Source organism: Mustela lutreola, chromosome 10 (assembly GCF_030435805.1).
Source record: "Mustela lutreola isolate mMusLut2 chromosome 10, mMusLut2.pri, whole genome shotgun sequence".
In the NCBI taxonomy this organism is placed as follows: Eukaryota; Metazoa; Chordata; class Mammalia; order Carnivora; family Mustelidae; genus Mustela; species Mustela lutreola.
In genome coordinates this window covers 11,652,433-11,675,138 of record NC_081299.1, presented here as the reverse complement: position 1 = coordinate 11,675,138, position 22,706 = coordinate 11,652,433, and the positions used below count along the sequence as shown (strand labels likewise).

Sequence of the window (22,706 nt, the reverse complement as noted above, 5' to 3'; positions counted from 1 at the left end):
CTCTGACCAGCACACGAGGACCCGGCTCCCCCTGTCTGACCAGCACACTCTCCCAACAGGCCTGCGTGGTGGGGCCTGGTAATGTCTCTGTCCAACAGACCAGAAGCCCAGGGGCATCAGTGACCCACCCAGAGTCCACAGCTGGAGGTGGCAGAGCTGGGGCAGAGCCTGACTCCACTGGCCTCCAGGGGGGAGAGGAATGTCTCTCGCCGACGCCGAGTGCCTCGCACACGAACCTCCTCATGACCCCCCTGCAAGGTGTGGGCCCATTTTACACACAAGCAAACCGAGCCTCCGAGGGGTTGTACGGCTTCGCCAGGCTCACTTGCTGGAGCCAGGACAAGACCCCATGGTTTCTCCCAGGCCTGCACTATCTGGACCGCCTGCCTGTGTCCGGGGACCCCGTCCTGAGGAGGGGCCACAGCACTGTGGCTGGAAGGAGCGTAGTTTGGGTCACAGCCGCATTTGTTGCCTGGGACGGGTGGCACAGGACCCCAGAGCCGACCCCAGGCCGACAGCCTGGGAGGCTGGGAAGTGCCACAGCCCTTCTCCCTGTGTACCCCTGGCCAGGGGCCCCATCCCTCCCGGCCCAGGCCCCGGTGTCCCCCTCCTGGCCCCTCCAGTCTCTCGGGTGCAGAAGTGAAGAGACACGTCTACACAAACTGTTTTTAGAAAATGAGGTCTCCTTGCTACAAAAAAAAACACAATAGTTCTGAACCGTTAACACTGTAAAAAGGTATAAAAATACAGGGACTCTGAACTCTGAGGAATTTCCTGACAAACCCTCGGAACTAAGGCAGAGAGAGCTCGGGAAAGCTGGGGGAGCCCAGGCTCCCCTCCTCTTGCCCATGAGCCCATGCCCCAGGGCCAGCCAAAGGCAAGGGGGGGGTCTCCTTTACCCTGGGCTTCGGCTCAGCCACACAGAGAGGCTCTCCCAGGACCTGGAGGCTCATCCCAGGGGGGGGGGAACCAAACTGAGGTGGGACCCACGGGTGAGGCCATAAAGCTGCTCCTCGAGTCCCCAGCCTTTGGCCCTCAGCGCTGCCACCTGGCTCCTCCCCACCCCCCACCAAGCTCTGGTGGCCTGGCAGGCCGGGGGCCTGAGCGGACCCTGCAGATGGGGGCTGCGGCCCTGCCCCGGCTGCGGCTGTCCTCTAGGATGCCAACCAGGAAGGGGCTCATTCCCCCGCGGGGCCGGACCTGGGGGAGAAGGATGCTGAGCTCCTCCGAAATTCCTGTTCCAACTGTCCCTTCAGTGTGGACACCTGGAGAAGAAAGAGAAGGTGGCGGCTCAGGCCACCAGACTGATGAAGAAGGTGGGGCTGGGAGGATGGGGGGTGGCTGCAGCCAGGGCCCCACAAGGGACCCAATCCTGCCTGTTTCAGGAAAAAACGGGTCTCTTGAAGCACCAGGCTGCTTCCTTCCCCTCCCATTCCGTCTCACCCGGCAGCCGGCAGCCGGCTGTCTTCTGACCGCTCCTCGCATCTCCTCAGGAGCCACCCGTCCCCACTCGCATCATGGAGGCAGGCCTGGTACTAGTCCGACTCAGGGGACCCATGACCCAGGCCTGGCCTACCCATGCACAGGTCGGTCGGGGACAGCTGGGAAGAGATCTGCAACCCAAGCTGGCCAGTCAGCATCACCCCCGGGACTTCTGCTGTTGCTCTCAGGGAAAAGGTCCCCTTTTCTCTATGGTGGGTCGTTGGTCATTGGGATGACCTAGGCTGGGGCTGCTTATGCCACCTGTGCCACCCAAGGGACAGCCACGAGGACAGCAGAGCCACGGGGGGCCAGAGTTCCAGTGACATCACTTGGGCCCGTGCCGGGCCATGACGGATACCAGCATAGGTCCCCGATCAGACCAGCGACTGCTTCTACCGGAGGTCAGGGCCAGCCCTCCGCTGCTCCTCCCCCCCTCCTCCCCGCTTCCACATCCAGAGGAGGGGCCCGAGTACCTGCTCCTCCAGGCCCCGCACCCGCTGCCGGTGGGCCCGCTCCCGCGCCTCCAGCGTGCGCTCTGTCTGCACCTGGGCACTGCGCAGGCGCTCCACCTCCTGCTGCAGCTCCTGCTGCTGCTGCTCCTCGGCCTCCAGCCGGGCCGGGCTCTGGGCCTCCAGGGCTGCCACCTGGGCCTGTGGGAGTGGCAGCTGGTCAGGGGTCTGGCCCTGTGCACGTGTGCCGTGTGCGCGTGCAAAGGGCTGTCAGGCACCTCTTGGAGCCTAAAGGCCCCTCGGGGCAGTCAGTGCAAGCAGGGGGTGCAGGAGAAACCCTTGTTTGTCTCCCATGTTCCTGGCCCACCTGGTCTGCAAATCTTGGGTCAGGGTACCTAGTGAGCCCCGCTGACAGGTGTGCACCCATGCACGCGTGCACACACACAGATGTAGTCAGAGACAGACCCACACGCACACAGAGGCACAAAAGCAAGCACGTAAACACTTACCGTGTTCACATGGACGCACACATATGTGCAAAAAGCCCAACACTCCTACATACATCTACAGACAGGAAGACATCTGTACAGAAAGACACACACACACACGTAAAACACATTCCTAATACTTCACTGGCCACGTCCGTGCACAAGACTCAGGAGACATGCACGAGAATACTCCCAGGCACACTCACACCTCTACATGCCCAGAGCACACACACAGGCTCACATACTAACTGGCATGTCTTTTCTCTCCACGCTGGGAGGACCCCTCCCTCCGGGCCCTGGCTCTGGGCTGGCCCCTCCAAGGGTCCGGACTCAGGGGGTTATGGAAGCTGAGAAGCCTGGGCCGGCTGAGCCATCAGCAGCTCCTGGGCTGGTTCGGCACTCAGGCCGAGGGCAGGGTGGGAGGTGGGGCCCAGGTCCAGGGCTCGGGAGAGAGAGGGTGGCCAGGGGCTGAACCTCCAGCAGCTGGATCTGCTTCTGGGCCTCAGCCAGCTCCAGCTCGGCCCCCGTGAGCGTGCGGTCCAGGCGGCCCCTCTCCACATTCAGCCGCACTGTGTCCTCGTGGCTACGAAGCTTCTCGCGCTCCACCTGCACAGGGAGAGCAGGAGGGCATCAGGGGGCCCCGGGAAGGAGGGAGGGAGGTCCCACGAAGAGGGAAGGGCCCAGGGAGAGGGGTCAGGCTAGAGGCAGCAGGGCCGGGGGCGGGGGGCACACAGCCAAAATCAACCCCAGCTAGAACCCGGAGGAAGGCAGGGGAGGGCCCCGGAGGCTCAGCCCACCTTGTCCAGCATCCTCTTGAGGGCCAGGCGGTCCTTCTCCAGGCGCAGCGCTGACCGCTCCACCTCCCGCTTCTCGACCTCCAGCTGGCCGAGGGCGCCCTGCAGGCCGTCCAGGCGCTCCTGCAGTAGCCGCCGCTCGTCCCGCAGCTTCTGGACCGTGTGCAGGGCCGCAGCCTCAGCCTCCTGGCGCTGCCGCAACACCTGAAAAAGCCAGCAAGCCCCCAGTGCGGCCAAGCCTCCCGAAGCCCGTCAGACAGCTATCAGCTGAGGCCGCCTCTCCGGGCCTCAGCTTCTGCATCTGTGTAATGGGGGCAGGGGCTGAAGGAACCATGCTTCCCCACGGGAGGCTGAGCCAAGGTCAGGGATGAGGTTGGGATAAGGAAGGCCCCACTCCATCCGGAGGGCTTCAGCATCCTGGGGACAGAAGGGGCCCATCCCGGCCCTCACCTCCTGGAGCTGTTGCAGCTGGCCCTCCGCCTCCGCCCGCTGCAGCTCCAGGTCCGCCAGCTCGCCCCGCATCGTCTGCACCTGCTCCACCAGGGAGCTGCTCTGCTTGCGTGCCTCGGATAATGCCTGACGGGCGGCTTCCAGCCGTTCCTGGGGGACAGGGGCAGGTGTACCAGGAGGGAGCAAAGGCTCCCCTCTACTCTGTACCTCTGGGTCAGGGTCACAGCCCATAAAACAGCTCCAAAATCTTATCTGGAGGGCGAGGCAGATGGCAGCCCTGGCCCATGGACCTACATAAGGTGGGGACCCCTCAGACCCCAGCTCTGTCCCATCAACCCTGCCTCTGGATCCCTGTAAGCTTCAATGAGTACTTATTCTCTTACTGCCCTACCCCCGCTCCAAGCTTCACTGACTGGCTCCCTAGGGTTCCCAACTGCTGGCCCCAGTGGCTGGCTCTCTGTCAGGGTCCCTCCAAGCCTGCCCTTGATGGCAAACTCTCACTGAGCCCACCCCGAGCCAGGCCCCGGAATCCGTACTTGGAGCACTTGGCGGTCATGTTCGCAAGCAGTGAGGGCCTTCTGCAGGTGCAGATTCTTGTCCTGGGTGCTGGTAAGGCTGGCATTATTCTGGGCCAAGGCTTCGGTCAGGCCCTGCACCTTGTCCCGCAAGGCCCCCTCGCTCTCCTCCACCTTGACCAGAGCCCCACTCAGTCGATCCACTGTCAGCTGCAGGGTCCCTGCCTTCACCTCACTGTCTGCCACCTGGCAGGAGGACACAGAGGACGGTAAGGTGGCTCTGCTCTCACCAAGGCCTCCTGCAAGGACACTGAACCCAAGCCAAGCCCCTCCCACTCTGCCTCGGCCTTCATCACTGATGCTCATTGTTTCCACGTGCTCCCACTGGCTCAGCCCACTGCAACCAGGGCCCTGGCCCCCTGCTGCTTAACGTCCCTCACCTGGAATGCCACCCACCTGGTTGTCTCAGACCCCACGGTCTCCTCCCTGCTATAGAAGAGAGAGAATAACCACCACAGCCTCCACAACCTGGAAATGTTCTGAGTTCTTGACTTTGGCAGGTGACTGTGCAGGGCTAGCAGAGTTCCTGAACATTCTAGAGCTGAGCTTCCTGGCAGCCAAGGCAAAAAGGGACACGAGTGGAATCTGTATCTCTAACTTGTCCCACCTGCTTCCTAGGCAGGAAACAGACTTCTTAGACACTGTTGCGAGAGTCTCACACTCTAATTTTGTCTGTTTCTTATTAGTTATGTTGACCTTGGGTGATGAGGTCACCTCTGAACCTGTCTGTCCATGAAATGAGGAGGACGCTTGCCTCACAGGGCTGTTGGGAGTATTACGTGGTCCCTGTGAAGCACCTGGCGCTGGGCGTGCGGATGAGAAGCCTCCAGGCGGAGGTGGGGACCCACCTGTCTCTGCAGGGAGTCTACCCGGTCCTGCAGGGCCTGGGCCTGGGCCTCACGGTCACTCAGGCCCAGGCGGCTGCGCTGCAGCTCCCCCTCGAGCGAGCGCCGCTGCAGCTCCAGCTTGATGGTGCGGCTCTCGGAGGCGTCCAGCACCTCCTTCAGGCGCCGCTTGTCGCTCTCCAGCTTCACCTCGTTGGCCTTCATCTTGCTGATCTTCTCCTGGGGGTGCGGAGGGGTCAGGCCCCGGCTGCCCGGCCGCCCCACACCCCCAATTCCCTCAGGACCCGTAGGAGAAAGTGGGGAGCAGCCTTGAGGCGGCTGGTCCAACCACTCCCTGTGTGACCTGGGGCCAGCCAGTGACCCTCCTGAGGCCTCAGTCAACCCACATGTTTGTAGGATGTGTTGCCCTGAAAATCGGAGCACGTTCTGGTTTGGGCTGGGTGTACCAGGCTTTGTGATCCAGAATTCTCTTTTTCCACTCTGTGGCCCTATTTCAAATATGTATAGTGGGAGACTGCACTGCCTGGGGAGGAGTACCACAAAGTATTCACACAGCCCTGGGGAGGATGGAGGGAGGGTAAAAATGCAGATTCCAGGGTGACCCTGCTCTGCTGCCTCACTCCCCAGAGGCCCAGAAGCTGCAACTGCGGGACCTGAGCAGAGCCGGGTAGGAGCCTTGGGCCCCACCTGGTTTTAGGGGATGGTGTTCTTCCCCTCGCTTGGGGTCAGACAATAAAGGAAACTTGAGAAGTGGGGACAGGACAGGAAGACAGATGGGGGCCCTTCCATTGCTATTCCCATCGCATTACATCCGACACAACCCTGCCCTGTGCCTGGCCCCTCTGCCGCCGTGCTCAGAGCCCCGATGCAGCCATGTCTGGGCCCGGCAGCCCCACGCTGGCCCCTGCCCAGCTTTGTTCCTGGCCTCCTCCTGCGGCCCCTGTGGCTGGGCCCAAGGCCAGAGCTGGAACCACAGACATAACAATCCAGCTCAAACTTGACCTGGAGCCAGAGGCAGGGGGTGGGCTGTGGGGGCAAGGCTGGAGGGCTAGGGAGTGAGCGGGGAAGGAGTGAGGGGATCTGTGGCTGTGAGAAAGGCTCAAGGCTTTGGTGGCCTGGACAGTCACTACCAGGGCCAGGGCGTCCTGCCCCAGACACACACACATACACACACACACATACACACACACATGTACGCAGATGACCCCCAAACACAGAAAAACCCCAGAGCACCACTTGTATGGCTATACAGAGGAAAAAGAAATGATCCCCCGAACACCATACGTTAAGACCCTTCAAGCATCATCTCCAGGAGACAATGGCTGCTCTCCCCCATTTACAGAGGAAGAAAGTGAGAGAGGGCAGGCAAGCTGCCGGACCAGGACTAGAATCCAGATTTTTCTCCATCGGGCTCAAAAGCCCAGGACTCTTCTGGGACCCCTGGGAGGAAGGGGAGTGCGGAAGCTGAACGTGCTTCTGGGCAGAGTCCCAGGCTGGTCATGTTCACGTTCAAGGGCACCGGGACCCAGGCTGACAGCAACAGAGAGGCATAGTAGGACCCCTAGCCGCAGCGGAAGTGCGCACGGACTCCCCCTGCCCCTGTGGCCCTCGGCTCCTGCCTACCTGGCTGGCCCGGAGCTCACTCTCCGTGGCCTGCAGGCTCCTCTCCAGGGCAGCCACCTGGTCCAGGGCAGCCCGGCGCTCCCGCTCGCTGCGCCGCACACTCTCCTCCTGCTCTGCCAGCTGTGCCTGTGCCCCGCTCAGCCGGCCGTCCACACCTCGCCGGGCTGCGGACCCCCAGCCCCGTCAGGCCTGGCCCGGCCGCCAGACGCCTGGCCTGCCCCCCCCCCCAACCCACCACAGGGCCCTCAGGGGTCTGCCAGTCTGGACACATGGTGTGGAGCTGACCAGAGAGGGCGCCCCAAAGGAGACAGGTCCCCAACTCAGGTCAGGTGGCCAGGGCTGGGACGCAGGAGTGGTTCGGGCCAATCCCACAGGTCCCACTGCGGCTGCTAAGAGCAGAGAGAGCAGAGCAAAGACCCAGAGGTGGACACTTACCTTCTTCACTCTCGGCCACAGCCTTCTGCAGCTGCCTCACCCGTGACATCGCGTTGTCCCTCTCGGCCTCCATCTCGGCCAGCTGGCGACTCAGGGTGCTCATCTGGGCCCGAAGCTCATCCTGAGGCCCCAGCGTCCGCGGGAAGGGAAGACCTCGGTTCTGACAACCCGAAGCATCCCGCAGGATCCCGGGCACCCGGTTCCCTCTCCAGCCACTCACACCCAGCCTCACCCGTTGTCTCTGCGCACTCCGTAGCTCCTGCAGGAAATCCCGGAGGGCCCCCCGCACCGCCTCAGGGTCCAGGTCTGGGGATGCCGGGGAGGTGGCAGGTCCTGGGGATGGTGGCTCAGACCCAGGGCTGTGTTCCAAGGGGCTGGGGCTGTAGAGCCCTTCGCCATTTCCTAGGGGAGAGGCACGCTTAGCAGTGCGGGAGCCCTGGCCTCTCCTGCCTGGAAGGGCTCTGCGTGCTCTGCGTGCACCGCCTCACTCACCTTGCCACACCCAGCAGCTCACATGAGCTTCCTGCACTATGGGCTCTCCTCCTTTTGCGGAACCCTTCCCATGGCCCTCAGAATAAAACCCAACTTCCTTGCCACCACACAGAGGCCCTGCTGCTCAACCTAGTACGGCATTCTCATTTTTACAAGCCATCCATTCCACATCACCCTCACGTCCCAAGTTCTAGAACATTCCCTCTTCCCGTCTCTCCCCCTGGCTTCTCTCTGCCTGGCCCATTCCTTTAGGCCTGCTCCCCAGAGGTGTCCCCAAGCCCAGGCTGGGTTGGGGTGAGCTCATCACCCCCTCATAAGGCACCGAGATCTGCCTCCCCACCCAGACCAGGAGCACTGCGAGGGCTGCACCCCCAGGACCCAGTCCAAAGGTGGACACTCCACCTCTGCAACATCTCCCTGCAGCGCAGGCACCGGGCTCTTATGGCACCCTCGTCCACCTTCACGATAATTCTCTGAGGAGGACCAACGTCCCCCCTGCATAGGCTGGACAGACTCAAAGCAGTTAAGGAATTTGGTCACAAAGCTGGGACAATCCCAAGCTGAGATGGGGAACCAGGTAAAGCCCTATTTCCAGGCAGAAAGATGAACTCTTGCTTTAAGAGGCGGGAGGGGCAGTGCGCACAGAGACAGGGTGGCACCTGGAGGCCAACCGCGGAACTGCAGGGCAGGGGGTCAGCCTGCCCCCAGCATCCTCTTGCCTCTGCTTCCATTGATATAATAAAATATAATTAATTTTTGTATGTTGACCTTGTTTCCAGCAACCTTACTAAAGTTTCTTATTTGTTCTAACAACTGATTGTAGCTTTCCTATATTTTCTACATAGAAAAATCATGTGATCTGTAAATAGGGGCAAGTTTGTTTCTCCCTTCCTAAACCTTACCATGGTAATTCTATGTTTCTTACCATAATGTGCTGGCTAGGACCTCTGAGACTTCCTGAACAATATTAAATAGAAGGATTAAATGTACTATTTGCTATAGGGTTTTGAAGATCTAGTTTATCAGTTAAGGAAATCTTTTTCTAGTTTTCCCAGAGTTTGGATCATAATTGGATGTTGTATTTTATCAGATGCTTTTTCTGCAGCTATTTTGATGGGCTTTCTAACCATCTTTAAGTGTACAGGTCAGTGACATCAATTATATTCACATCGTTGTATGTCTATCATCACTGTTTCTAAATCTTCTCAATCACCCCTATCTGGGGTTGAACTATGTCCCCCCAAAATTAATAGGTTGAAGTTCTAACCCCTGGTACCTGAGAATGTGAATTTACTTGGGAGTAGGGTTGTTGCAGATGTAATTAGTTAAGACGAGGTCCTGGTGGAGTAGGGTGGGCCCCTGATCCAGCATGACCAGTGTCCTAATATGGAGGGGAAATCTGGACACACACACAAGGCCACCATGTGAAGGCTGGAGTTCTGCTGCCACACGCCTAGGAACTACAGGCAGCTAGAAGACCTGAAACAGACCCTTCCCTAGCGACTTCAGAGGGCGCACGGCCTGGCCAACACCTTGATCTCAGGCTTCTGACCTCCAGAATCATGAGACACATATTTCTGTTGCCTAAGACACTCAGTTCACGGGGTGCCTGGGTGGCTCAGTGAGTTAAGCCTCTGCCTTCGGCTCAGGTCATGATCCCAGGGTCCTGGAATCAAGCCCCACATTGGGCTCTCTGCTCAGCGGGGAGCCTGCTTCCCTTTCTCTCTCTGCCTGCCTCTCTGCCTACTTGTGATCTGTCAAATAAATAAAATCTTTAAAAAAAAAAAAAAAAAAGACACTCAGTTCACAGTACTTTGTTTTGGCCAAGCAAATGAATGTGCACAACCTCAAACAGAAACTTGGTACTCACTAAGCAATAACTCCCAATTCTCCCCTTCCCCCCGGGGGCCCCAAATCTACTATCTCTATGAAATGTGTCTTTTTGAAGCATTTCCTATAAGCTGAATCAGACTACACTTGCCCTCTTGTGACTGGCTTCTTTCACTTAGCATAATGTCAAGACTCATCCATGTTGTAACATGTGTCAGAATGTCATTGTCTTTTTCAGAGAGAGAGTGCGAGCAGTGGGGAGTGGGGGTGGCAGTGAGGGGCAGAGAGGGACAGAGAGAATCCCAAGCAGACTCTGTTCAGCACGGGGTCCCATGCAGGGCTTGATCTCGTGACTGTGAGATCATGACCTGAGCCGAAAACAAGAGTCTAACGTTTAACTGACTTGAGCCACCCTGGCGCCCCCGGCATTGCTTTTTAAAGCTGAATAACGTTCCTCTGTATGGATACACCACATTTTGTTTATCCATTCATCTGTCGATGGAGACACTGGCCAATTCCACCCTTTGGCTACCGTGAATAACGCTGCTACGGGCGCGCACGTACCCATTCCAGTTCCCTTTTTCAGTTCTTTGGGTTATAACCTAGGGGTGGAACTGTGTGGGTCCACGGTAATCCTACAGTTTCTGAGGAACTGCCAACTATCTTCTATGGCAGGTAAAAGTACATTCTCACTAGCAACGTCCCTTGATACATTTGTCCTTATGGATTCGGAGCCCTTACTACCACCCAGAACATTATTTCATTTATATACCGCATTTACTGTCTGCGGTTCTCATCCCTAGACTGCAAACTCCGTAAGAGCAGAAATGCTAGTTGTTCTGTCTACTGCTCTGTCCAGTGGTATTCAGCACATAGTAGTTGCTTAATAAATACTGAGTAACTGAATGAATGTGATCCTGGGGCTATATCTGTGCTTTTGAAGAGGGAACCACTCAGTATCCCAGAGTCAACTGCCGGCAGGGCTAAGACGGTGCTAGTTCTATTCTAGGCCCTAGGAATCAAGATTCGGTCAGGCAGAGACCAGGTGGATGCTGACATTCCCAGGGTCCCTGGGAGCAAATGGGACTGGAAGGATGTCTGACGAAGTTGCTGGAAGGGCTCGCAGGCTAAGTGTGTATCTGTCTGGCTGTGATGTTGTGGCTGTGATGTCACAAGCCTAGAATGGAGGTGTGTCAAGTTAGGGGTGGGAGACTGCGGAGGATGGGGTGTTGATGGGGAGACCGTGAGCATCGATTCTATTAGATGGAGCCTCAAAGACTCGGAATCAGGAGCCTTAAGACGCATCACCATCACCCCCTTAAAGCAACAAAGGGAGCACAGATCAGCAAAGGGATGGAACTTCAGGCTCCCCAAAGGGAAGGAAAATGACCTGGGGGCGGGATTGAGACTCAGCGTCCAGGAGAGGTGCAGCCCCGCCCCCAACGGACTCTTGGGTGGGGCCGAACTAGACGGGGGTGTGGCCAGAGGCGGAGACGCCACAAGACACACACACCCGCCCCCCGCCCAACTTTCCCTCTGCCCTCTGCTCTCTGCTCACCTCCAGCCGGGGCACTCCGGGCCGGGGAGCTGGGCGAGGGTACCGGGGCTGGGCTGGGGGAGCGCCCAAGGCCAAGGCCCCGGCGCAGAGCTGAGCGCAGGCCGCCCAGCTGGGCCTCGGCTGCGCGCCGCTGCGCCTCCACGCGGGCCAGCTCGGCCTCCAGGCCTTGAGCCCGACCTTCCGCCGCGCTTAGCCGCAGCCCCAGCTCCGCGGACTCGGCCCGCGCCGCCTCCAGCTTCAGCTCCAGGCTGCGGGCGTGGTCCAGCTGCTGCTTTTCAGCGCTGCGCGCCTCCTCCAGGGAGCCCAGCAAGCCTCGCTCTCGGGCCCGGAACTCGCCCTCTTGCTCCTGCAGCTTCCTCTGGGCCCCCTGGACCTGTAACAGGCAAGGCCGAGATGTGGGGGTCAGCAGGGCCTCCCCCACCCGGCACCCTGCCTCCCAGGTCCAGCCTGGAGCCCCCCCCCCCCAAAAGCGGCTTGCACAACCCCTGGTTTTTAGTGGTCCCCACCCAGGCAGGATGTGCAGGAACAACCCTGGGAGTGTGGGAGTTAACTGCCAGAATTTTTCTCTTCCTTCTGTGTATATGCCTTGTAATACACAGTTTCTTAGCAATAAACTAACAGCCAACACTTGGCTTATCAGTGCCAGGCACTAAATACTTTGCAAAAAACTCCAATTACCACTGTGAATCATCCCCGTTTTACAAATGAGGAAACTGAGGCATACAGCAGTTGTATAACTTAACGGAAGGCCACACAGCTACTAAGTTGAGAGCCAGGATTCAAAGCCAGGCACCCAGGCTCCACAGACTTTTAACTATGAGCTCGTACTGCCTCTCTGTGCACATAATTTATCAATAAATCACACAACAGGGCATGTACTAAAAAATTATTTTCTGATGGAGTGCATGGTCACACACAGAGCACTCTGGTTAAGGGAATAAGTCAACCCCTCATGGTCATGAGTTTCACTAGAAGCCACCATTTACGGAGGACCTGGAAGCCAGGACCTATGCCAGGGCCCCCATCCCACGAATGCTCTGAAGCACAGAGAGGTCAAGTGACTCAGTCAAGGTCAGACAGTAGGTTCACTACAGGGAAATAGTCAGAAAAGCAGAACGGAAAAAGCGCAGGCTTTGGAGTCAGACAGACCTGGGTAGCAGTGTGCCTACGCGTCTGGGTGTCTATGTAAAATGGGAGTAAGCATACCTATCTCCTGAGGCAGCTGGGAGATTCAAACCCAGTTATAGAGCTCCCCCTCACCTCCCCACCCCTGCTACACAGTTCTCGCAGTTATTACTATTACACCTGGGGAAGAATTTCCAAGAGTGGGGGACAGGGACAAGTCCTAAGCAGGGATCTTTCAGAGTGACTCCAGCACTGGAGTCCCCACCTACTCCTTGTTGATGGGAGGAAGCACAGGGCACCTCCACTGTCTCCTAAGACCCTCCCCATCCACACAGCCCGCGCCCATCCGAGGTACCTCCTGCCGCATGGCCTCCAAGTTGGCCTCGCCCTTCAGTAGCTTCTGTCGGAGGCCCAGGGCCTCCCGCCGGCCCTCCTTTTCTGCCCGCTCGCCCAGCGTCAGGCGACCCTGCAACTCCACCAGCTCCCGGCCCAGCCTGGCGTTCTCACTGTCCAGCATCTTCATCTGTGAGAGACAGCGGACACAGGGAGGACCTCGGACCCATTCTCAGCATCCACAAGCCCTTCTAGCCCAGCATACTGACAGCCTGTTCAACTCTGCCCCATACTTTGCCCGGCCCAGACCTGGGGGGCACTCAAGACCCAGTGCTCTAAGGACACAAACACCACACCACCTCAGAGCCACTGGGAACCTGCCCCAGGTAACTTCACCAAGCTCCAGCCATGCCTGGCACCTGGGCACCGAGGACCTCCACTGACCACCTCATCATAACCACTCACCATGGGGAGGGGCGGACCCCCATCAGAAGAGGAACTCTGGAGCGCAGGAGGCACAGCTTGCTGGCCCCTTTCTCTGCAGGGATGCCTGAGTTTTATGGTGTACTTGCCACGTGTCCACCCCTGTTCTAAGCACTTCAACTGTACGAACTCATTTCATCTTCACACAATTCTATACGGGCAAGTACTAACATTATCCTTATTGAACAGACAAGAAAACTAAAGCTCAGAGAAGAGAAGCGACTTGTCCAAAGTCATACAGCTCACAAGCAGCAGACTGGGAGTCAATCTCAGACAAGCAGAATGCAGAGGTAAGTTCTAAGCTCCTATTTCCCCAGAGGAGCAGGTGGGGAGTCAGGCCCGGAGTGAAGGGAACAGAGATCATGCGGTAGCACCTAAAGCCCCCAGCAAGAGCCTGGCGCACACACATGCCTTCCTTTCGGGGACTCCCATGGCTTTCTGGGACTCCCACGGAGCAGGAAGGGGGCTGAAAGGGTGGCGGGGGCGCTGGTGGGGATGAAGAGGACTTGGTTGTCAGGCCTTGCTAGCTCTGGGCAAGGTAGAACGGAGGAGCCCACTGGGACCGTCGCCTGTTCTGCAAGTCTTCTGGGAAGGCCTGAGCCAAGGATCGTTTTTATATTTTTAAATAGTTGGAAATGGCTTGTTTTTATATGGCTGGAAGAAAACCAAAGAGGAACAACATTTCTTACATGTGAAAAATGATATAAAACTCGAATTTTGGGGACGCCTGGGTGGCTCAGCTGGTTGAGCGGCTGCCTTCGGCTCAGGTCATGATACCAGCGTCCTGGGATCGAGTCCCACATCGGGCTCCTTGCTCAGCAGGGAGCCTGCTTCTCCCTCTGCCTACACTCTGTCTGCTTGTGCTCACTCTCGCTCCTCTCTCTCTCTGACAAATAAATAAATAAAATCTTAAAAAAAAAAAAAAAAACTCGAATTTTGGTGTCCAGACACAAAGTCGGAATGGACCACATGCCCACACATCTCTGTGCTGTGTGGGGCTGCTTTCCTGCTCCGACGGCAGAGCTGGGTGGTTATGACAGACTGTGCGGCCTGCAACGCCAGAAGTATTTACTGCCGGGCTCTTGGCAAAAGATGTTTGCAGCTCCGGTTCCATCTCGCCGGGTCTGTACCTCTAGGTGTTCAAGGACTGCTTTGAGATTTGGACAAGAGCTCTAGACCCTCTCCTGGGAGAAAGGTGAGTGACTACTTACACAAATGTACACACACACACACACTCACTTTTGCACACAGTTTCAGGGGTTCTTAAGTTGGAAAGACTTGTTAGAAATCAAGGCCCTGGTTTTGCAGCTGTGGCGACCCAGGCTTTACAAATGGGGTGCTGCGGGTCCAGCATCAAGAACCCAGGGTCAGTACCTGCCGCCGGAGCTCCTGCAGCTCCCTGCGGGCCTCCAGCCGGGAGCGCTCCACCTCCTGCAGCCCGGCCCGCAGCTCCTCGGCCTCCTTGCCCACGGCCACCCGCGCGTCCGCGAGCAGTGCCAGCTTCTGCTCCTTGTCCTCGTTGGCAAGCTTCAGGCTGGCGTGGGGAGGCAGAGGTCAGAGGCGGCCACTGGCCCCGGGAAAAGTACAGCGTGTAGGTCTACACAGAGGCCGCTCCCTAATCCCTCGAGTGCGTCCGGCCGGCTCTCAGCCCAGAGATGCCCCAAGTGCTACTTGCCCACAGGGCCCCTCCTGAGCTGAGCCCTGGAGGGCCAGGGGCCAGGTCCAAGGCCACAAGAGGCAGGCCAGTGACTCCAAGGTTGGGGCTAGTCTCTGGGGTGACCCCAACAGGTGGGGTCACCTTGCCTTCCGCTACCTTTCCCTTTCTTTCAAATAGGAAAATCACCTAAAACCCCCCCACGTGCCCAGCTCCAGGGGCAAAGACTCGCCATCTGTGTGACTTCCCCAGAACCGCGGGATGAAGTTAGATTCCAGGGACAAGATCCAGTGTGAAGGACTCAGGGCGGGTCCCCTCGTGTTGCCCCACCTGATCCGCTCGCTCTCGGCCTTCTTCACGGCGGCCCGCAGCTCCTCGTTGGACCGCCGCAGGGCCTCGCGCTCCTGGACGCCCTCGCTCAGGCTGCGCCGCAGCTCGCTGGCCTCCTGGCGCTGGGCCTCGCGGCCATCCTGTCCCTCGCGCACCTTGCGCTGGGCCTCCAGCAGCTCCCGCCGCAGTCCGTCCCGGGCATCCTCCAGCAGGCGCAGCTGCGTCCGCAGCTCTTCTGCCTGGGAGGGTGGCAGGCCGTCACGGGACAGGGGTCGGGCTCCACTCCAGCTGGGCCTTGGCCGAAACCAGCCCATACTCCTGTCCCTGGCCACGGGCACCTGCCACTTCCCTCTGCAGCCACTGAGACCACATGTGTGAGATCTGATTTGGCGCAAAGCATGATGGAGTGAGTGGTGTTTGGGCCTGGAATAATCAGCCCCTGGGATCTTTCGATGGAGGGACAGACACCCAAGAGGCCTGGGACCTGCCCAGTGCCCTGAGTCCCCCATGTACACCCCAAGGACTCCATAAATGCTTATTGCCTCCTTTCTGCATTGGCTGTTCAATCGCTCTCACATGCGGGGACAAATCTCACACTCTTCCAGACCCCAGCAGACCAGGCCCCAGTGGCATTCAGTGCGCTGCCCGGAAGAGGGGGGACAGCTCACCTCGCGCGCTGAGGATTCCCGCTGCCTTTCCAGGTTTCGGGCCTGTTCTTGTAGCCTCTTGGCCTCCTGGGCATGGGCGGCAGTGGCCTCCTCCAGCTTGGCCCGCAGGTCCCGCAGCTCGGACGTCAGGGCGTTCACGGTGCTCTAGGACAGGCGGGCTCCTCAAACTTGCTGCCACCATAGCCCTCCCCCGGCTGCTCCCGGCGGGGCCAGCTCAGCTGTCCACCTTCAACTCCAAACATGGCCCTTCCTGCTGCCTGGCCAGACAGCCCTTCTGGTCCCTCGATGCCCAGTGAGTGCTGTCCCCACAGCTGCTCCTTCCCTCAGGCTAGGATTCACCCAGCTCGACAACCTCCCTCTGATGGGGACTCCCAAGGAAGGGCTGAAGCTTCCCCCACAGCCCAGAGGCTTCTCCAGGGCACAGTCATGCACCCCACTCCTTAGACACGGGGCCCCTCCAGACAGGGCCACGCCTCCCAGCTGAGATGGAGGCCCACCTGCCTGGCCTGCCCTACCCGGTCCTGCTCCTGCCGGCTCTGAGCATCTCTCTTCTGCCGCTCCATCTCCAGGGAGATGGCGGCCAGGCTGTGCTGCGTGCCCAGCAGCTTCTCTGACAGTGCCGTCTTCTCGGACTCCTTCAGGGACAGGGCCTGGGCAGAGGCAGGGAGCAAAGAGGCTTGGAGCTTGGCTGGTCATGGGGGCATGCTCGGGCCTTGCCCCCTCCCTCCCCGGGGAAATGTGCCCACTGCGGGCTTGGTACCTCGTCTGGGTCACTGCAGGTGGACCCAGGGCAGCGGTGCAGACACACCCCTTCTATGGCCCCAGAAAAGGGCACAACAGCCATATAGTAGGTCTGGACATGGACACAACTTAGAAATCTCCCTAACTGGCCGCAACAATCCTGGCCCTTCACCACTCCCCTCTTACAGATGAGGAAACTGACTCAAGAGGTAAGTGACTTGCTCAGGGGGACACGGCTAATGAGGAGACGGATGCTATCTAGCCTGACTCCATCACGACATTATGGGTAAGATAGGAGTTCGTTCTCCAAGGAGGGTCCACTGATACATGTGGGCCTCACGGGGACTGCTCGGATCTGGGGGCACCCAGGCCAGCCCACTGTGGCAGAAGGGATGGCGGACTGTGGGTCTGCTTTCCTGGAGCAAGGGCTCATGGCGTCACGAAAGCAGCACCACTTGGTGAGTTCCCACCATGCACCAGGCGTGGCTGACCACGGGACTCAGCAATGCTTCACACATGCCCCTTGAGCCCCCCATCCTGCAGGCGAAGACCCTGAGACCCAGAGAGGGACTCCTAGCTCCTAGCTGCTGGGTGGCTGAGGAGGGACTGGCTCCAGAACAGGGGCTGCCTCAGGCAGCCGCGGAGGCCACACCAGGGCTCACGAACCTGCTGCTTCTCGCTCTCGGCCAGGAGGAGGCCCTCGTCCCGCTCCTGCTGCAGGGCCGCGATCTCTTCGCTCAGCTCCTCCTTCTCCGCCTCCAGCCGCGCCAGCAGCTCCTCCCGCTCCCGCTGCAGCTGGTTCTGCAGCTGGGCCCGCTCGGCCTCCAGCTCCCGCCAGGCTGCCTCCTGTGGGCAAGACCCAGGCACCTGTGACCCCCCAAGGTTCGGCCCAGGCAGCAAGATCCACTTGTAGCCCAGACCCTGAGGGGCAGGGCCCGTGACCCGGTAACTACAAGGCGGGGTGAGTGATCAGGGCTGTGACGGGGACACACCAGGGCTGTGCAAGCCCCAGGGAGTGGCAGCAGCCCTGGCCTGGGGGTCAGAGAACATTTCCCGAAGGAGAGATGGGCAGTGGTCAACCAGGTCAAGAGAGAAAAGAAACAGAGCCCCAGGCCCAGAGTCCAGCCCCAGAGATGGCCTGGAGGCTAGAGAGAAGCTGATGCACTGTTTAAGGTCCCTGGAACTTGTACTATGAGGGGACACGGTGAGCAAAGGAACCAGAGTCACAGGCAGCAGCCAGGCCAGACCAGGCCCTGTGGGCTGTAAGGAGACGTTGGCCAATTCTGAGAACAGTCAGGGCAATAGAGAACCTCAAGTCAGGGTGTATCCGAATTTGGGACTAAGGAGTTGTTCAAAGCTATGGAAGAGGGACAGGGATTGGGGCTCCGGTAGAGAGGAGCTGGGTGCGCTGTGAGGGACAAAGGTGACCAGGGACAGCAGAACAGCTGGCCTGACGAGTGCAGATTTGATGACATTAAGAGGTCAAGTCAGGGGGCACCTGGGTGGCTCAGTGGTTTAAGCCTCTGCCTTTGGCTCAGGTCATGATCTCCAGGTCCTGAGATTGAGCCCCGAATTGGGCTCTCTGCTCGGTGGGGAGCCTGCTTCCCCCTCTCTTTCTGCCCGCCTCTCTGCCTGCTTGTGATCTCTCTCTCTCTCTCAATCTCTCTGTCAAATAAATAAATAAAATCTTTAAAAAAAAAAAAAAGGAGGCCAAGTCAGAAGGCACAGGAGGAGTCAGAGAGGACACAGGAGTTTGGCTCCCTAGAGGGTGGCCGGGTGTGTAGGTAGAACCCAGAGAGAAAGATAGGCCCCCTCGGGGTCCCAGGCAGGTATCTGGCCCCCAGCCCTAGGCCCCACCAATTAGTGAAAAGTAGACACAAGTGCTCCTTCTGCGAGTGATTTGCTGCCCCCTGCAGGAGAAGTGAGATGCATACCTGCCCCAATCCAAGAAGTGAGATGCAGCCCTGCCCCAAGGCCTGCTCTGGACGGTATCTCAGGACCATAATAATAGTGGAGAACTTATGAAATGCCAGTCACTATGCTAAACACTTTCTACGGATGACCCCGCCTCATCCTCACAATACTCTACAGCATCATTGTCCCCACTGTTACAGATCGGGAAGGCCCTTCTGGGAACCTAACCAGGATGTGGCCAAGATCAGGTCCCAACCCAGGCAATGAAATTCTAGAACCAGTGTTCTTAGATAGCACTGTTCTGTCTTCTAGTAACCTGACTCTATGTCCTTCTATGTGCTCAGGTTCCAGAGTGGTCTTTCATAGGCAGACAGCACTTCTTAGCAAATGAATATGCTTTCCTACTGTATGTTAGGTCAGCATTTCCCAACTGTGGCTCTGGATCACCTGCATCAGGCTCGCTAGGGCTGAACCCGATGTGGGGCCTGGGCAACCGTGCGTTTGAGAAGGCATAACCAGTGGCTTCTCTCAGCTGCCCCTAGGGTCTCTGGAACAGAGATGAAATTCCATTTCACAGAGTTGGGGACCGATGCAGAGTGAGAAGAATAAGTTCTCTGAGGCCACAGAGGAGACACGGGTTCAGAGCCCTGCCTGCCCCAACCAACTGCCCAAACCTTCTCGCGCTGAAGTCGTTGCAAGTCCTCCTCGTGGGCCGTCCGCTGCTCCCGGAGAGAAGCCTGGGCCTCTCGCTCAGCCTGCACCAGCTTCTGTGCCATCAGCTCCTTGTCCAGAGCTGCCTTCTGCTCTGTAATTGTCATCTGTTGCCGTAGGCCTGCCAGCTCCCCTGCACAGGAGGGACGGGAGGAGGCGACACGCCCGGGTCAGAACCTCCCTGTGGGCCAGCAGACTCAAGCCAGATGAGCCATGTGGGCGGAATCCCAGAGCGGAGAGGCTCCACCTGGGATCTAAGCTGAGCTGCCTTGGAGAAGCTTCTCACCCTCCCTGGGCCCGATTCCCCATCTGCCACATGATTCCACTGGCCCCGCCCCCCTCCCTATCTAGCCAGAATGGCATCAAAGGAAAGAAATGACATGAGGGGAAGACTCCCTCGATAGGGAGGTTAGCAAAATACAATCACCCCCATAAAGGACTGAGTGCTTACGAGGGCTCAGACTCTTGGGTGAGCCCGTGGGAGCTACTCTCACTGCAGATTCACTGTAACACTCGGGTAGCTGACCTCGTGCCCAACCTACAGAGGAGGGAGTGGAGGCTCAGAGGAAACAGGCAATTCTCCAAAGCCGAACAGCTTTCCATACAGCATCTCCTCGCATGACTGATGGCTACAAACGCGCTTGGTGGGCTGTCAGCACCAATGGATGTGACCATGGGGAAGCCACCCCCACTGTGGACAATCTAAAAGCCACCTCCTGGGTAGGAAGCCCGCCAGAGCCTCTGTCGGCATTTCCCTTCCTGGTTCTGTCTGGCCCAGGGAGATGTGGATGGGAAAGCTAATTTTTGTGGCCCAAGCAGATGCCTACTCAAGGCTTATTGAGCAAGAGGAAGCCCTGAGTTCAGATACTGGACAGGGAACGTGGAGGGAAGCAGGGCTGTGCAGGGGTTTGGGCTGAGAGAGTCCACGGCTCTGCAGAGAACTCAGACCTCTCTAAGTGCCCTGGTGACGAGAAACAGCCACCGCTGGCCGAGCCAGGCACTGTGCCAAGGTCTTCCCGTGCTTTTCTCGCCTCATCCTAGCAACAGCCTTAGAAGGTGAGTGTTAGCACTGCTCACTGTCAGATGAGAAACCTGTGGCCCAGAGAGGGAGGGGGCTTGCCAGAGAAAGCTCGGATCTAAGTGGCAGCAGCAGGACTGGAACTCAGGTCAGCCAGACTCCAAAGCCAGTACTCCCAACTTCTGGTGACCCCAGGACCTGACAGGTTACAGCCTGGGCTGGAGCCTGGAGTTCCCCACCCCCAACTCAGGATCCCCCCATACCGGTCAGGGCTTCCTTGGCCAGCAGCAGGGCCTGGCCGTCGGTTTCCAGCTGCTCCCGGCGGGCCTCAAGCTGCGCCAGCTGCCGCTGCACCTCAAACAGGCTACTCTCCAGGGCTTCCTTCTCTAGGCTGCAGCACACACAATCCGAGGCCTTGGGACTCAGCTTCCCAGGCCCCAGGAAACGGTGACTCCCGGGGCGTGGCCAGCCGTGGGCCAGGTGCCAACCTACCTGCTCAGCCAGGCCCACGCTCCCTGAGGAAGCCAGGGCCCCTAGCTAGGACATGCTGGCAAGCCTGGGTCCTAAGTAACCATCCCTGCAGACCAATGCCAGGGTGTGGCTGGTCACAGTGCGGCCCCGGGCAGACCCTCAGGGTGGTGGTGAGCCCAAGGGCCTTACCGTAAGCGAGTGGCCTCCTCCGACAGGGTCCGGCCTTCTCGCTCAGCAGCTGCCAGCTGCACCGCCAGGCCAGCCCGCTCCTTGGCTAGCGCCTCCTTCTCCCGGGCCGCCCTCTCCAGCGCCTCCACCTGCCGCTGGGTCTCCCTCCGTGCCTGCTCCAGCTCGTGCTCCCGCCCGCTCAGCTGCCGGGAGAGCTGCCCCCCAACCCCGGGCACTATGAGCACCACTCCCCGAATTTCCCAGCTGCTCACCAAGCAGCACTCCAAGCCTGAGCCCAACCCCGCCCTGGCCAGGCAGGTGGGAGACCTGGGTTCAAGCCAAGGCTGGACCCCGACGTGCTATGCGTGCCTGGGACAAGTCACAGCCCTCTCTGGACCCGCAACGTACACTTGTACCAAAGCACATAAGCGTCCTCACGCAGTTTGGGGGTAAGTTTCTGGAGGAGCTGAATATACAAAACAGACTCGGAGTGGAGACCTGGAGCCCTGCTCCCCATCTAGGGGATGCCCCATGGCCCATCCCCTAGAGCCCCTTCCCAGGAACCCCGGCCCCCTAGCCCCTGGATCCCTAAAGCCCTAAGGTGCCTTCCAGCTGTGTTCTACAGTCTAAGATTCCAATTCAAAAATTCTCTATCTGGTATCATATCTTGAATTCTTACTGAGCAGTGAGGTCTCCATCTACCAAGTACTTACACGGTGCACACTTCAGAACAGTCCTTTGTGATGAGAACTGTTAGCCCCATGTTACAGAGGGGGACACTGCGGCATAAGGAGGTTGGGTAGCTTGCCCAAGGCTCCCAGCTAGGAAAGGGAGGGCTGGATATAAACCCAGAATCAAGCTCCTAGGCCTGGGAGTTACGCCAGCACCTGACGCAGGGGGCTGGGAGCCTGAAAGCCCCTCCCACCTGCTCCCCCTCGCCCTGCTCCCACACCCACCTGGGCCAGCTGCTCCTGCAGCCGGGAGCGCTCCTGGTGCAGCGAGGGAAGCTGGAACTCCAGGGCCTCCCGGGCCTGCTCCGCCACCCGCAGGGAGCCCTCCAGGCCCTGCTGCTCCACCTCCTGCTCCAGCCGCAGCTGCTCCAGCCGCTCCTGCTCCTCCCTCGCCAAGGAGGCCTCCTGCTCCACCTGCCGCTGCCGGCCCAACAGGGCGGCCTTCTCCTCTTCGAGCTGCGGCAGCCGGGTGGCAGCAGAAGGAGCAGGTCGGCTCAGCCCCTCCACCTATGGAAGGGGGTCCCACCCAGGACCAAGGATGCCCCCTCCTCTGCACCACTCACCCACCCCAACCACCCCAGGGGAGGGCCCATGGGGAGAAAGGGTGGTCCCTCGGGCGTGTGGACAGAGGGGCAGTAACCAAGACAGGTGCAGGGCTAGAGGTGTACAAGGAGAGAGGCACCGGGGCAGGGGGGGCGCCCGCTGGCACCAGCCTACCTGGGCGACAAGGCGGTTCAGACCCAGCTTGTCCTGTGCGAGGCTCTCGTTGAGGGCGCTCAGCTTGGACAAGGAGTCCCGGAGCGAGGCCTCCTCTACTCTCAGCTTGGTCACCGAGAGCTCGAGCTCCACGCGGCCGGCCTCCGCCTGCCAGGCCAGGGCGGCCAGGGATGGTCAGAGGGGAGAGGCGGAGAGAGAAGGGAACCGGGGAAAAGCAGGAAAAGACGTGCGGAGACGGGGAGATGGGAGAAGGTAGACAGATGGAGGCAGGAGTGTGGGGTGGCACAAGAGGCAGAGAGAGGGGGCCCCTCCGAGATGGTGGGGTCGGGGGGGTGAGAGAAGACATGACATGAGACGGAAAACTACCAGTGAGGAAGGCCTGCTGCCTTCGAAGTTACGCAAAAGCCACACATGGCAAAGCTGTGTGGGAGCAGGTGGACCCCAGGTCGTGCAGGGCAGGGCCAGGGCCAGAGGGTCCCTCAGAGTGGGGTCTAGGGGGGCACTATCAGGACCCAGACTATGGGGTGGGCAGGCACCCACCAAGGACAGTGCCCCTGGCTCCCACAGTCCCCAGGACCTGCATCTGGAGATGGGACGGGCTGACCTGAAAAACAGGCACTG

The 22,706-nt window shown here is 59.2% G+C and overlaps 1 protein-coding gene across 11 annotated transcripts in view; it reads right to left on the bottom strand.

Moving 5' to 3' along the window:
* Nucleotides 1-22,706, bottom strand: part of CROCC (ciliary rootlet coiled-coil, rootletin) — a 46,773-nt gene that overhangs the window by 423 nt on the left and 23,644 nt on the right. For 6 of the 11 annotated variants that reach the window (XM_059135798.1, XM_059135799.1, XM_059135790.1 and 3 more), the window contains 21 exons: nt 22,086-22,232; nt 21,594-21,824; nt 20,659-20,852; nt 20,262-20,389; nt 18,944-19,113; nt 17,022-17,201; nt 16,112-16,264; nt 15,615-15,758; nt 14,947-15,185; nt 14,337-14,496; nt 12,502-12,669; nt 11,022-11,394; nt 7,374-7,543; nt 7,142-7,262; nt 6,707-6,870; nt 5,087-5,302; nt 4,200-4,424; nt 3,664-3,813; nt 3,217-3,417; nt 2,894-3,025; nt 1,956-2,132 (listed from right to left, as the gene is read on the bottom strand). In XM_059135798.1, the coding sequence (XP_058991781.1) occupies nt 1,956-2,132; nt 2,894-3,025; nt 3,217-3,417; nt 3,664-3,813; nt 4,200-4,424; nt 5,087-5,302; nt 6,707-6,870; nt 7,142-7,262; nt 7,374-7,543; nt 11,022-11,394; nt 12,502-12,669; nt 14,337-14,496; nt 14,947-15,185; nt 15,615-15,758; nt 16,112-16,264; nt 17,022-17,201; nt 18,944-19,113; nt 20,262-20,389; nt 20,659-20,852; nt 21,594-21,824; nt 22,086-22,232 (3,843 nt within the window). Of the gene's footprint in view, nt 1-665; nt 1,266-1,443; nt 1,614-1,955; nt 2,133-2,893; nt 3,026-3,216; nt 3,418-3,663; nt 3,814-4,199; nt 4,425-5,086; nt 5,303-6,706; nt 6,871-7,141; nt 7,263-7,373; nt 7,544-11,021; nt 11,395-12,501; nt 12,670-14,336; nt 14,497-14,946; nt 15,186-15,614; nt 15,759-16,111; nt 16,265-17,021; nt 17,202-18,943; nt 19,114-20,261; nt 20,390-20,658; nt 20,853-21,593; nt 21,825-22,085; nt 22,233-22,706 lie in introns of those variants that run through there. The other 5 variants (XM_059135793.1, XM_059135797.1, XR_009345067.1 and 2 more) reach the window with 4 other exon arrangements.